Source organism: Anabrus simplex, chromosome 1 (assembly GCF_040414725.1).
Source record: "Anabrus simplex isolate iqAnaSimp1 chromosome 1, ASM4041472v1, whole genome shotgun sequence".
NCBI classification, from domain to species: domain Eukaryota; kingdom Metazoa; phylum Arthropoda; class Insecta; order Orthoptera; family Tettigoniidae; genus Anabrus; species Anabrus simplex.
Genome location: NC_090265.1, coordinates 1,075,775,710 through 1,075,791,621, shown reverse-complemented (window position 1 = coordinate 1,075,791,621; position 15,912 = coordinate 1,075,775,710). Strand labels below are relative to the sequence as shown.

Below are 15,912 nucleotides of genomic sequence, written 5' to 3'. Positions count from 1 at the left end.
AGCTGATGAACGATAGAAAGGAGCCTCAGGGTCATTGTTCCTAAATCACAATTAACCAGGAAACAGAAACTTAAATCCATTTTTTCAACCTTCATGTTTAATTGTAATTATATCCACTACATTTCTAGTACTTTCAGAAAATTTAGTATGAAGGTAGCCTACATATCATTGAACAGGAATGAAAGCCTTTTTTATAATTCTGGTTCTATAAACAACCCCAATAAACGCATTCATTTGGGTGTCTACAGATTACAGTGTTCAGGATGTCAAGCAAGTCACATTGGGCAGACAGGTAGGGGTTTTGCCACCCGCTACTTTGAGCATATAAATGTGACTAAACACAGTAGGTTCTCTGCTAAGGGTAATCATATGGAAGAATGCCAACACGGTTTTATAAATATAGACCATGACCTACAAATCATTAAAACTATGCAAAAGGGTTCCTTACTCAATATAACAGCTTTCCATACATTTAGATCGCCATTCAGACACCTCTAGCAATTTTAAAGATATTACTGAAAAAAAAAACTAACATCCTCTTTAATTCCATTCTTCCATTTATTTCGAAAACTTATAACACTAGATACATAGATCAAAATAACAAGTCAACAAGACTTGGAGGACCTTCTTATCCCACCCTCTCTTCCCCTCCATGCGTTACACAATTTCCCGCTTGTCATTCCAGACAGCAGTGAGCAACCATCTATGGTAATCAGCCAGAGCATAGCTCACAACACCATCACACGCAGCACACGAGCAAAGAGAAAATAAGTTTGTTTCTTCTTTCCTCCTCCTCCTCTTTCTTATAATTTTTTTTGCACTTTCAGTTCTCTGTTTCCTCTTTTTTTACTCTGTATTTTTAGATTCCAGCTGTCCTTTTATGTTTTGAGGCTTCTAAATTTTATGATAATAATAATAATAATAATAATAATAATAATAATAATAATAATAATATGGTTCATGTTTGTGGGTTACTGTAGTCACGTCCTAGTTCATGAACCATGGGCAATGGCTGAGTGGCCTAGTAAGTGGTCCTGAGAGTCAGGATACCAGTTGCTATGGAATGGGAGTGGGCATCTCGGACATATTCTGAGTCGTGGCCCTCCTTGTACTCAGACGGCTAGGACTATACAATTCACCGGTGGTCCATAACCCTTTAGAGGAGAGATCCTCATTTGGACTATGTGCAAGTAGGGTAGCATCCTGCTTCATGAATTTACTGAGCTCAGAACATTTTAAGCAAGCCTCGGACCTATGGGAGTAATGGAGTCCCACTCCCATTTGACAGGTGAGGGACTCCTTGGAAACAACTTGGCGAACGAAATGGAATTCGATGGGGAGCTATCAATATTAATGGGGCTTATGGAAGAAAGAAGGTAGAACTGGCTGAGTCAGCAAAGAGGATGCGCTTGTCGTGGCCAATTTTTGGTCAACCAATGTTTAAAATTTCCTTGTTTAATTTTTGTCTCTCTTACTTTGTACTTCTGACACGATAAATAAATCTGGATGTGCTAGGAATAAGTGATATTTGGGTAAGGGGAGATAATGAGGAAGAGATAGGAGATTATAAAGTGTACTTGACGGGTGTTAGAAAGGGAAGGGCAGAGTCTGGGGTAGGGCTCTTTATCAGGAATACCATTGCAACGCAACATAGTTTCTGTTAGGCACGTAAATGAGCGAAGAATGATGTGGGTAGATTTGTCAGTTGGAGGAATTAGGACAACAATTGTGTCCGTGTATTCACCATGTGAGGGTGCAGATGAGGATGAAGTTGACAAGTTTTATGAAGCATTGAGTGACATCGTGGTCAGTGTCAACAGCAAGGTTAGAATAGTGCTAATGGGCGATTTCAATGCGAGAGTTGGGAATAGAACTGAAGGATACGAAAGGGTGATTGGTAAATGTGGGGAAGATATGGAAGCTAATGGGAATGGGAAGCGTTTGCTGGACTTCTGTTCTAGTATGGGTTTAGCTGTTACGAATACATTCTTCAAGCATAAGGCTATTCACCGCTACACATTGGAGGCTAGGGGTACCAGATCCATAATAGACTATATCTTAACTGACTTCGAATTCAGGAAATCTGTTAGGAATGTACGAGTTTTTCGCGGACTTTTCGATGATATAGACCACTATCTGATCTGTAGTGAACTAAGTATCTCTAGGCCTAGGGTAGAGAAAGTGAAATCTCTCTGCAAACGAATAAGGGTAGAAAATCTCCAGGATGAGGAAATTAGACAGAAGTACATGGATATGATTAGTGAGAAGTTTCGAACAGTAGACAGTAAGCAGGTTCAGGATATAGAAAGTGAATGGGTGGCATATAGGGATGCTGTAGTAGAAACAGTAAGGGAATGCCTAGAAACAACTGTATGTAAAGATGAGAAAAGGCGAACATCTTGGTGGAATGATGGAGTGAGAGCAGCCTGTAAACGTAAAAAGAAGGCTTATCAGAAATGGCTACCAACAAGGGCCGAGGCAGACAGGGATTTGTACGTAGGGTAGATGAAAGAAACAGAGCGAAACAAATAGTTGTTGAATCCAAAAAGAAGTCATGGAAAGATTTTGGTAATAACCTGGAAAGGCTAGGTCAAGCAGCAGGGAAACCTTTCTGGACAGTAATAAAGAATCTTAGGAAGGGAGGGAAAAAGGAAATGAACAGTGTTTTAATTCAGGTGAACCCATAATAGATCCCAGGGAATCACTGGAGAGGTGGAGGGAATATTTTGAACATCTTCTCAATGTGAAAGGAAATCATTCTGGTGGTGTTGCAAACAGCCAAGCTCATGGGGAGGAGGAAAATTATGTTGGTGAAATTATGCTTGAGGAAGTGGAAAGGATGGTTAAAAAAAAAAAAAAAAAAAAAAAACCTAAGGCAACAGGAATAGATGAAATTAGACCTGAAATGGTGAAGTATAGTGGGAAGGCAGGGCTGAAATGGCTTCATAGAGTAGTAAAATTAGCGTGGAGTTTTGGTAAGGTACCTTCAGATTGGACAAAAGCAGTAATTGCACCTATCTATACGCAAGGGAACAGGAAGGATTGCAACAACTACCGAGGTACCGTATCTCATTGATTAGTATACCAGGCAAAGTATTCACTGACATCTTGGAAGGGAGGGTGCGATCAGTAGTTGAGAGGAAGTTGGATGAAAACCAGTGTGGTTTCAGACCACAGAGAGGCTGTCAGGATCATATTTTCAGTATGGGCCAGGGAATTGAAAAATGCTAAGAGAAGAATAGGCAGTTGTGTTTGTTTCGTAGATCTAGAGAAAGCATATGACAGGGTACCGAGGGAAAAGATGTTCACTATACTGGGGGACTATGGAATTAGAGGTAGATTATTAAAATCAATCAAAGGCATTTATGTTGACAATTGGGGTTCAGTGAGAATTGATGGTAGAATCAGATCTTGGTTCAGGGTACTTACAGGGGTTAGACAAGGCTGTAATCTTTCACCTTTGCTGTTCGTAGTTTACATGGATCATCTGCTGAAAGGTATAAAATGGCAGGGAGGGATTCAGTTAGGTGGAAATGTAGTAAGCAGTTTGGCCTATGCTGATGACTTGGTCTTAATGGCAGACTGTGCCGAAAGCCTGAAACTTGAAAATAGGTGCAATGAGTATGGTATGAAAATTAGCCTCTCGAAGACTAAATGGATGTCAGTGGGTAAGAAATTCAACAGAATTGAATGTCAGATTGGTGATACAAAGCTGGAACAGGTAGATAATTTCAAGTATGTAGGTTGTGTGTTCTCCCAGGATGGTAATATAGTAAGTGAGATTGAATCAAGATGTAGTAAAGCTAATGCAGTGAGCTCGCAGTTGCGATCAGCAGTATTCTGTAAAAAGGAAGTCAGCTCCCAGACGAAACTATCTTTACATCGGTCTGTTTTCAGACCAACTTTGCTTTATGGGAGCAAAAGCTGGGTGGACTCAGGATATCTTATTCATAAGTTAGAAGTAACAGACATGAAAGTAGCAAGAATGATTGCTGGTACAAACAGGTGGGAACAATGGCAGGAGGGTACTCGGAATGAGGAAATAAAGGCTAATTTAGGATTGAACTCGATGGATGAAGCTGTACACATAAACCGGCTTCAGTGGTGGGGTCATGTGAGGCGAATGGAGGAGGATAGGTTACCTAGGAGAATAATGGACTCTGCTATGGAGGGTAAGAGAAGTAGAGGGAGACCAAGACGATGATGGTTAGACTCAGTTTCTAACGATTTAAAGATAAGAGGTATAGAACTAAATGAGGCCACAACACTAGTTGCAAATCGAGGATTGTGGCGATGTTTAGTAAATTCTCAGAGGCTTGCAGACTGAACGCTGAAAGGCATATCAGTCTATAATGATAATGTATGTATGTAATAATTATTTATTATTTATTTACATATTTTACGCCCACATTGGAGCACTGAAATCAATACATTTGAGTTAATTTCTTCTTCTTCTTCTCCCAGAACTTTTTCATCCTCTCCGACCTGGAAGCCCTTTGTGTGTCCGATATAGTATATTGTTTCCGTTCAACTGCTTTTAGTTTGAGACTTATGCTTTTGTTCTTCAAAATCCTCTTCTCTTTTCTGTCTTTGATTTGTTGCCGAGTTATACCCAATTCTTCCAAATCGTCCTGAACTTCTTTGAACCAATTATTATTGATTTTATTCTTCAAAAAGTAATCGAATAGTTGTTTCAATATCCTGGTGTCTGCTAATCTTGATATGTGACAGAAAAAGGAAATTCTTCTTTTACGCATTGTAGATATTATTGATTCACATTCACGATAGACAATGTTGTTAGGCAACAATCTCCACTGTCCATCAACTTGGTGTTTTTTATTAATAATTGTTCTAAGAATTCTTCTCTCAGTTTTCTGTAATTTGTCTGTTGTAGATTTTACATTTAATTTGAATAAAGTTTCACTAGCATAGGTTGCCTCTGGTTTAACTATGGAATTATAGTGTTTCAGCTTAGCGTTTATCGAAAGAGATTTTTTTTTATAGGTTGGCCAGGTAAGTCTTTGTGCTTGTTTAAATTTAGTTGTTCTGTGTTCTATTGCTTCTTTTTCATTTGTGTTCCATGTTATTATTTCCCCAAGATATTTGAATTTCTGAACAATTTTAATCTCTTTATTACTGTTCAGCTGAATAACTGGTAAATCAACTTTAAAAGTTGGCATCATTTCTGTTTTTTCAAATGAAATTTGTAATCCCATTTTTTTAGCTATAATTTCTAGTTGTTCAATTTGAAATTTAGCCTCTTCTATTGTATTTGCAAGTAATGCTAAATCGTCCGCAAAAGCAAGGCAGTTGAGTTTAATAATAATAATAATAATAATAATAATAATGTGTCAGCAATACAATTGGGCATGATGCTTTTCCTCAACACAGCTCAACTACTTTTCGTGTTATATATGCTATAATACTAAAGACCTACTCAAGTCACGTTTTACTACGAGGGAGAATTCAATATAGTTTATCTACAATTTTTTGCAATATCTTGCTCTCATTCGATTTTAATCTTTCATGATTGTGACTGTAATGTTTTCAGTTCGTTGTATACCACTTCAGCCTTTAAGTCTTTTGTTTACAACTAACATTTGGCACTTTAAATGTGTTATACATTTATTGTGTTACCTCAAGACCTTCCACAACATGGCATTTGTGAACTTTGTTAAACAAGTTTATTAGAATTCTATGGTTCTACTACATAACATACACATGTTGTACCCCTAATGTTCTTGTACTGATTGTGTTTTGTTAAGGCTAAGTTTTTATCCACTTTTTGGATACATGGGACTGTTTAATGGTTTGTTTTTTTTTTTTTTAATATATATTTGGGTTGTTTTAAGGTTTTTCTTATTTGTGCTAATTTAATTTTTAAAATTTTCTCACGTCTGTTACTGAAGATAGTACCACAGGTACCAAAACTGGTCTAACAGTATGAAATAAATATTTCTTCCTTGATATTAAAGTGTTGATTAGGTGGAGCATCTACTCCAATTTCTTTCAGGTATTGTCTTCATCAGTACGGAATGAAAATCATTAATTATGAGTACCAGAGTCTCATTTCAACTGTTCAGTTTTCTGCAATAAATTGCCTTTTACTCTGATATTGTAATCACGTATTTAATTTCACATCAACTTTATAATCATCCATATTAAGTTTCATGTGATTCCGACAGCTTTGTGGTGAGGGGATTTTTATGAGTGTAGATTACTAATGGACTCTGCTGTAGTAGTAATAGAAGGAGATGTTTGAAATAATTATAAATACTCTGGGTAGAAGTAAAATTGGCCATAAATGGTTGATCATGGAATATATGTATACAATAGACTTGAAAATTTACAGGATATATCTGAAGAAAATGAGGAGAGACCTTTTTATGATGATGATGAGGAGGAGGATGATGAATCCGAAAAGGATGAAAAGGAAAAGAAATCTTATACTCTTGATCCAGATCACAGACTACTGCTGAGAAACACCAAGCCTCTCTTACAAAGCCGTAATGCATCTGTAAGTCTCTAATGTTTTTGTATTGCATTAACAAGTATGTTTTGATGCATGAAAATGCACTGACAAGAAATAAGTTGCTATTGTAGCTAAGTTTGCTGTCTTTGATCAGGTGTTGCAAAAACAGGTCATTCTTGTATTGGAGATTTCTAAATAAAAAGCAATTCCATCCTTCATTTATGCCCATTGATAACACATTGTTGAATTGCTAAGATGTGTGTGATATTTATTGTACCAGAAATGCATAGTAAATGGCATGACACTAAACAAATAATTGTAGGGAGCAAGACTGTGATACACCAAGTATGACACAACAGATATTTAAATGTTGAATCCTATTTAAGTTTACTTATTTTCATGTAATGCACTTTACTCAGACTATAATAGGCTGGACACAGTGATAGGTCAGTGTAGAAAGAGTGAGCAATAGAAATAGAAAAGTAGGCTGATAACCCAGATGTTAGACCTCTTTAAACAAGCAACCATCACAAACAAGAAATAGAAGACAAAGATGAACATGAAAATACAAAAGAACAATCTCCGCATCTTCATACACTGCTCTCTTCTCTCCTTATCACTCCCTGTTCTTAATTCATCTCTTCTCAGCCCTAACGGGCTCATTTCTGTTTCCCAGCTTCATCAGGAGGGTGGGCATTGAGGGGCCATCTTGATAGATCGGTGGAAAACGGTAAATAAAAATGTAAACAGACTCTGGGATGGGTTTAAAGAAATTGTTGAGGAATGCGAAAACAGGTTTGTACCTTTAAGGGTGGTAAGGAATGGTAAAGACCCACCTTATTATAATAGAGAAATAAAGAGACTAAGAAGGAGGTGCGGACTGGAAAGAAATAGTTAGAAATGGCTGTAGAAGTAAGGAGAAATTGAAGGAACTTACTAGAAAATTGAATCTAGCAAAGAAGGCAGCTAAGGATAACATGATGGCAAGCATAATTGGCAGTCATACAAATTTTAGTGAAAAATGGAAGGGTATGTATAGGTATTTTAAGGCAGAAACAGGTTCCAAGAAGGACATTCCAGGAATAATTAATGGACAAGGGGAGTGTGTATGTGAGGATCTTCAAAAGGCAGAAGTATTCAGTCAGCAGTATGTAAAGATTGTTGGTTACAAGGATAATGTCGAATAAGGCCGAAGAAGTAATAAAATTTACATATGATAACAATGACATTTACAATAAGATACAAAAGTTGAAAACTAGAAAAGCAGCTGGAATTGATCAGATTTCTGGGGATATACTAAAGACAATGGGTTGGGATATAGTACCATATCTGAAGTACTTATTTGATTATTGTTTGACCGAAGGAGCTATACCAGATGAATGGAGAGTTGCTATAGTAGCTCCTGTGTATAAAGGAAAGGGTGATAGACATAAAGCTGAAAATTACAGGCCAGTAAGTTTGACATGCATTGTATGTAAGCTTTGGGAAGGCATTCTTTCTGATTATATTAGACATGTTTGTAAAATTAATAACTGGTTCGATAGAAGGCAATTCGGTTTTAGGAAGGGTTATTCCACTGAAGCTCAACTTGTAGGATTCCAGCAAGATATAGCAGATATCTTGGATTCTGGAGGTCAAATGGACTGTATCGCGATTGACCTGTCTAAAGCATTTGATAGGGTGGATCATGGGAGACTACTGGCAAAAATGAGTGCAATTGGACTAGACAAAAGAGTAACTGAATAGGTTGCTATATTTCTAGAAAATAGATCTCAGAGAATTAGAGTAGGTGAAGCTTTATCTGACCCTGTAATAATTAAGAGGGGAATTCCTCAAGGCAGTATTATCGGACCTTTATGTTTTCTTATATATATATAAATGATATGAGTAAAGGAGTGGAATCGGAGGTAAGGCTTTTTGCGGATGATGTTATTCTCTATAGAGTGATAAATAAGTTACAAGATTGTGAGCAACTGCAACGTGACCTCGAAAATGTTGTGAGATGGACAGCAGGCAATGGTATGTTGATAAACAGGGTTAAAAGTGCATATAAGTCTCTGGTAAGACCCCACTAGAGTATGGTTCCAGTGTATGGGACCCTCACCAGGATTACCTGATTCAAGAACTGGAAAAAATCCAAAGAAAAGCAGCTCGATTTGTTATGGGTGATTTCCGACGAAAGAGTAGCGTTACAAAAATGTTGCAATGTTTGGGTTAGGAAAAAATTGAGAGAAAGAAGAAGAGCTGCTCGACTAAGTGGTATGTTAAAATTATAAAATCCTTTTAATAACAACCACCTACTCAATACATTATATTACTCATTGAATTATAAAATAATCATGAGGTGTCTTAAATAAAGGAACATGTTTCGTTCGACATAGCGAACATCATCAGCCTTAATTTACAAGGATTAGGTCAGGGCCCTGAGCTGAATGATAAAAATTATTAAAATAGTGACAATACCATAATAAAAAGTAAAATGATAACATTAAACATGAAATTATAACAATATGTACAGATTAACAGCAAGTATGCAGAGGAATACTTTGAATAATGGTAGTCTATAAAGTTAAAGCAAACATGAGGTTGTAAAAGTAAAAAGATATAGATATAGTAGATCTTAAATTATATGTCAATGCATGAAGCGTGGATTAATTGTTGACTATGGAGTTCTTAATTGAGCAAAACAAAAGTTAAAATAGAGTTTATTGAATAGTGCGAGTCAAGCAGTGGTATGTTCCAAGCTGTCAGCGGAGAGATGACGTGGAATGACATTAGTAGACGAATACGTTTGAATGGCGTTTATAAAAGTAGGAAAGATCACAATATGAAGATAAAGTTGGAATTCAAGAGGACAAACTGGGGCAAATATTCATTTATAGGAAGGGGAGTTAGGGATTGGAATAACTTACCAAGGGAGATGTTCAATAAATTTCCAATTTCTTTGAAATCCTTTAGGAAAAGGCTAGGAAAGCAACAGATAGGGAATCTGCCACCTGGGCAACTGCCCTAAATGCAGATCAGGATTGATTGATTGATTGATTGATGGCAGTGTATCAATATTTGTTTTTCCTTGTCTTCTACAGTATTTCTGTTGCTCCTCTCTTCCAACACTGACCTATCATTCTGTTTGTCCTATTATGTGTTCTTTTTCATAATCCTATCTTTATATGACTTGATTTGACACTTGCTTGTTACTTTCCAATACTTAACATTATCCTGATGGGATCCTTTTCTTCTCTTGTGTTTGTCCTGTGTTCCTAATCTTTTGCCACCTGTATTTTATGTTTCTTCCCGCATCCTGTATGTCTAGCTTCTTTTCTTTTACATCCCACACTTCTTGATAGATAATCACTTAACATGATCCCCCAATGAGTATTAATGCTTACCCTTCTCATGAAGCTGGGGAGCAGAAGCAAGCTCATCAGGGGCTGAGAAGAGATGAAGTTATTAGAACTGGGATTGATAAGGAGGGAGCTTACCTATTCGAAGATGGCATTGTAGAAAGATGTGGAGAATGTTGTCCTTTTGCTTTTTAATGCTTCTCTTTGTCTTCTCTTTCTATTGCCGTCCGACTCGTTGGCTGAATGGTCAGCGTACTGGCCTTCAGTTCAAAGGGTCCCGGGTTCGATTCCCGGCAATGTTGAAGATTTTAACCTTCATTGGTTTATTCGAATGACCCGGGGGCTGGGTGTTAGTGCTGTCCCCAACATCCCTGCAACTCGCACACCACACATAACACTGTCCTCCACCACAATAACACGCAGTAACCTACACATGGCAGATGCCACCCACCCTCATCAGAGAGTCTGCCTTACAAGGGCTGCACTCAGCTAGAAATAGCCGCACGAAATTTGTGTGGCTATTTCTATTGCCCCCTCTTCCTGCACTGACTATGATTGTGTTCATCCTGTTTGTTCTTTTTCATGTTCCTCTCTTTATAAGATTTTATTTGACACTAGATTTTTCCTTTCCAATATTTACTCATATTATAAGATTGTTTCAGAGAGGAGGATTTTAAATGCAGTAAGTTACATGAAAACTAAAGGAGAAAAAAAAAAGTCTGCTTAAAGAAAGACATTCATGAAACTCTACACTTGATTCTACCAAAGAAAGATCAAGGATGAAGTGGTACTAAAATAGACATGATATTGTATAGGCCTTTGGGCTTGTGCCATGTCAAGAAAATAAGGTGAAATTCTTAACGTTTCGCAGAAAACTGTGCTCTGTGTCCTCAGAAGAATTCTCGACTGTCCACGAGAAAGGCTTCTTAAACAATTACTAAAATATCTGATATTATGTTGTAAGAGACAAGAAGAAATATTATTTTGTAGAATCATTGTCTGTAATATAGTTAGATATTCTAGCTAGTCTAATAACTTAACTGGTCTGTAAACATTAAATATTGATCATAATTATAGTCAGTTAGGTCATATTGATATTCAGTACCAATTATGAACTATGGTACAGATGAAGGTGGGCATAATCAAAATGTGGAAGTGTGGAAGAGGAATGGTCCAACTTCAAAAGGGCATTTATAAGTGGGGCAGAGAGTGCCTGTGGTAGAACATCAATGAGAGTGAAAGAAAAGGAGACACCATGGTGGAATGAGAAAGTGAGAGAAGCATTGAAAGAAAAGAAGAAAGTATGGCGGCAAGAAAGGATTAGAGATAAAAAAGAAGAAAGCAAAAGGAAGTACACAAGAACCTCGTTTACCTGGATTAAGTGAGACCGGACCTGATCCGGATTACATTTATAACTCTGTCTTATGCACTAAAATAATGTGTGACCTTTTTCTCTTTTACATTTATATAGCGTTTGCGCGCAGCACGATCACGAAGACTTTTTACTAACATCAGCTCTGCCGGTGTGGTTTCAGTCTGGGATTCTAAATAGACCATCAGTTTGTCCAACTGCATTGTTGCGTCTCCATTAGTCATTGTTTCTTCTGATGGAGCACCGGTTTTATTTTCAAATGTTATTATGCCGTAGCCTGAATTACAGTAATTTTTCAACCAGTCATTTACGTCATTCACTTCTACGTCTAAGCATCTGGGAATGTGTGCAAATGTGTTAAGGAACTCAGAAGAATCCACGATTTCCCATTCTCAATTCCAGGCAAATGCTGGAACAGTACCTTTGATAGACCATGGCCGACTTACTTCCAATTCCTGTCCTTAACTATCCTTGGCGGAAAAGACATTCAGGAAGAATCGACCTCGTAAATAAAAATACTGTACAAGTAAAATTTTTTAAAATTTTCGAACTGGATAAACCGGAGATCCAGATTAATTAGGGCCGGATAAACGAGGTTCTTGTATATCTTGATAATGTAATGTAATGTAAGAAATTGTTTGGAGAAGAAAAGTCGAGAAGAATTTACACAAAAACAGAAACAGATGGAACTAGCAGTAAAAGAATGCTGTATGGAATTGTACGAAGTAATAGGAAAGAAAGAGTTTATACAAAGCTGATGAAAGAGGAAGGTGAAAAGTTGGTAACACATCCAGAAGAAATAAAGAGAAGATGGAAGGAGTGTTTTGATAAACTGCTGAATGTTAGACATTGTGCAGAGGAGATGGTAGTAATATGGTATGACTCAACAGTAGGAGGAAGACAAAAGTGTTTCTGGTAACTGTAGAGGAATCACACTCTTATCACAAGTGGCAAAAATTATGGAAAGAATATTAGAGAGGAGAAAGATAGGAGAGTTGTAAGATGAACAGTATAGCTTTAGAAGAGGAAGATTTACAGTGGACTCAATCTTCAGTATGAGGCAATTAATGGAAAAGAGTTAAGAATATGAAAAGGATTTGGTCATGACATTCATAGATCTAACAAAGGCATACAATAATGTTTTCAGGGAGAAGGTGTGGGGAAACCGCAGTCGAAAAAGACTAGGAACACAAACTGTAAAAATGGTACAAGCAATGGAAAAAAGAAAAAAGAAAAAAAAACAACCTCTTGTCAGCAGTGTACAGACTCTGTTTGGAGAGACAGAATGGTTTAGAAATGAAACTGGACTAAGACGGGGGTATGTTGTCGCCTTTTTTTTGTTTCTAATGATTATGGACAAAATTGTAAAGGAGACAAAGGAAGCATACGGGAATAGGGAGATGAAGTTATTAGTATTTGCAGACGATATTTTGGTCTGGAGAACAAACATCAGAGAAGTACAAGAATAACTTGATCCACTGAACAAGAAAATTGAAAGATATGGTATCAAAATCAGCATAGAGAAAAGCAAGTCCCTGGTGATATAAAGAGGAGAAAGACAAGGGAAAGGCATTGAAATTGTTGACACTTTCAAATACTTAAGGAGGGAATTAATGCAGAATACAAGGCTGGACATGGAGATTAGTAAGAGGGTGCAACAGAGCAATGCATTCTACCAGAGTGTATGAAGCCTTGTCTGAAATAAGGAAGTACCAAGGAAGTGTAAAGAGATAATGTACTAAATATATTATGCACCCATATTGACATATGTGGCTGAGACTTGGACGATGGCAAGTAGAAAGGAGAGTAGAAATCAAGCGAGTGAAATGAAATACGTAAGAGGTATGATAGGAAAGACGAAGGAAGACAGATTGAGAAACGAAGAGGTGAGTAAGAAGCTCAGAATCGGAAACCTTAATAGTAAAGGTAAGAAGAAAAGACAGATTGAAATACGAAGATGTGAGAAAGAAGGTCAGAATGGAAAACCTAAATGAGAGAATTGATAGGGGTAAACTACAGTAAAATGTTTTGGACATGTATGGAGGATAGAGGAGAAAAGAATACCAAAACAGATGATGGAGATAAAGTTCGAGGGAAAGAGAGCAAGAGAGATACCTAGAACATGGTGGATTGATTTGATAAAGAGGAGTACAAGAGAAGAAACTTGGACTGGAACAAAATCATGGAAGATGAATGGTGGAAGGCGAGAGGAAGTTGGAGAAGTGCCATAAATGCCCCAAACCCGGCAGGAGTTTGGTAAGGGGAAAGGAGGGGGGTGGTGATGAATGGTACAGATGACAGTTTTGGGGAAATTTATTTAGTCAGACTGATATTCAGTAGGTAACTGTACGCTAATGGTATAGATCACAGTTTAAGAAATTAGCATAATCAAAAATATGGCTTCCGATTGAGATAGCTAAAAATAAAATTCAGGAAACTGGATCGTTTTTGATACAGGAAATGTGGTATTTGCCCTCTAAGCCAGGAAGAAGTGCTGAAACACGTGTACAATAAGCCAATGGTTGTAGAAGGTGAGGCTATGAAACAAGTTGTAAGAAAGCTTCATTGAGCACCTGAATCACAAAAGAGGTGAGGTAACAACTAATGGCTGAAGAAAGGGGAGATGTATAGATGTGCCATGTTTAAAAGGTATGACAGTCTCAGATTTTGACACTGCAGTTGAGATTTCTAGCTGTAGTGCCTCCGATGGGAACTGTCTCTCAAAGTACAGTAAAGACACCCGAACAGGGGATTCAATTAAAAATGACAATGATATCTGTACTGAATCAAAAGACAATTCAGGGCATGAAGAAGAATCTAATTCTGACTGTGAAGAAATTCCAATTCGTGAAAATCGTACCTTCAAATCCGATGATAAGCCTGTTGGAATGCACGTAATTGTAATATTCGACGACAAGTACTATCCAGGAATCGTAATGGAAGTGTACAAGTGGGGTGCGGTTGTCAGAGCAATAGACATCACTGGGAAGTGGCTGGATATCAAGGATGAAATTTAATATGCAGATGACAAAATATGGTGTAAAATTAATCCAACCATACAAAACGGAAAACTTGAAACCTATGACATACCAGAACTCGCAAAAAACAGCGTAAAGTAAGCAATTTGTAAAAAAAATTATCTCTTGAATGATGCAAATATTTCAAATGTTTATATCTGAGGGTTTAAAAATGTACAGTGTGTTGTATTATCATGGTTGTGAAAGAAATTCTCCTTTTATATTTAGTCAAAATCTTAAATGGGGGTAACTTTGTGACATCTGCACCAGATGTGGAAATGCATGGTAAAAGATGGTGTGTCAAAGTAACCCCACCTAACGGGTAACATTGTGACTAGTTCTTATTGAAATATTGAGTGATTAAATACAAATACACATCTAAAAATTCTTGCAAAACATGAATAAAGGATGGAGCATACGATAATATAGGAAAGCCTTAATACATAATATTATTCCGATTATATTGAAGAAATCACCAAAACTCTCACAAAGTAAGCCCAGTTTTATTATTATTATTATTATTATTATTATTATTATTATTATTATTATTATTTATAATACACCCTATGGGGAATAAACTCAGCAGATATTTAAAATTCAACGGCTTTATAAAGGTGGAAAGAATTGTCATAATAAGAAGGAATATTTTTTATACCACATGGCAGTTCGTGAAAAGAAAGGAAAAGACTGACCTACTTAGCACATTTTCCCCTGTGAATAACTTATGGGCCTGTAATGTATTTTTGGCAATATAGAATAGCACACAGCACCTCGACCCATTCAAATACTGATCACAATCAGGCTCGCATGAATGTGGACTTCTCATGTAATTTAGTGTTTCCAAACTGCTAAAACAATGGAGTTGCATACAGATATTAAAATGCTTCAGTACTCTGCAATTGTTATAATTTTTCGGTGCTTTTACTTTACCATCTTATTAGAACACACAGTTTGGTTTTAGATAAGAAGTACCACGAAGAGGGCACGGAGGGCCTTAAAACTCGCAGAAAGTCGGGGCAACTTGACAAGGCAACTAGAGGGCAAGACAACTCTTTTAGAAGCCAGAAATGAAAATCCTTTCTTATTAACAAAGTAATGAAGAACCATTCAGTTTCCCAGTTTTCCTTGCATAGTTTCCTCCAATCATTTGGATGGCTAGAAAATTATTATTTTCGTGGAAAACTAGTGCATATTTTCATTTTATACAAATACAATTATTTTTGTGTGCAGGAATCGTTTGTTTGTTTGTTTGTTTATTTATTTATTTATTTATTTATTTATTTATTTATTTATTTATTTATTTATTTATTTACAAAATGCACTCCTTTGTTTCTTTCAAGGCATTTTACTAGGATATTGTGAGAATATCTTATTTTTATTTATTACAACACACCTATCGTTATTCATATTTTTGGATTGTAAAGAATATTCATTTATAAGTGTTTGTAAATGGAAGCATTGTCTCTGTCTTTTATTTTTATATTTTTATTTGTTCCATTTACTTTCTCTCCCATTTTCATAATTATATTAAGAAGAAAGACTGGTATAATATTTCAGTAAAAGGGTGCGCCCTAGGTCTTTAAATGAAAGTTACCTTCTTTCATCTTAATTTCTTTCATATTTTAGTGCAAAGTATATTCATTCCTTTTTTGATAGTGCTTGCAAGAATATTAAAGTAGTTTAATAGGGCCTGTATTGACAAAAATA

The 15,912-nt window shown here is 36.6% G+C and overlaps 1 protein-coding gene across 4 annotated transcripts in view; it reads left to right on the top strand.

Annotated features, from left to right (window-relative positions):
- rb (adaptor related protein complex 3 subunit ruby) overlaps window positions 1-15,912 on the top strand; it is a 196,266-nt gene that overhangs the window by 43,850 nt on the left and 136,504 nt on the right. For all 4 annotated transcript variants that reach the window (XM_067137184.2, XM_067137185.2, XM_067137186.2 and 1 more), the window contains one exon: window positions 6,353-6,517. In XM_067137184.2, coding sequence (XP_066993285.2) covers window positions 6,353-6,517 — 165 coding nt within the window. The remainder of the gene's footprint in view (window positions 1-6,352; window positions 6,518-15,912) is intronic.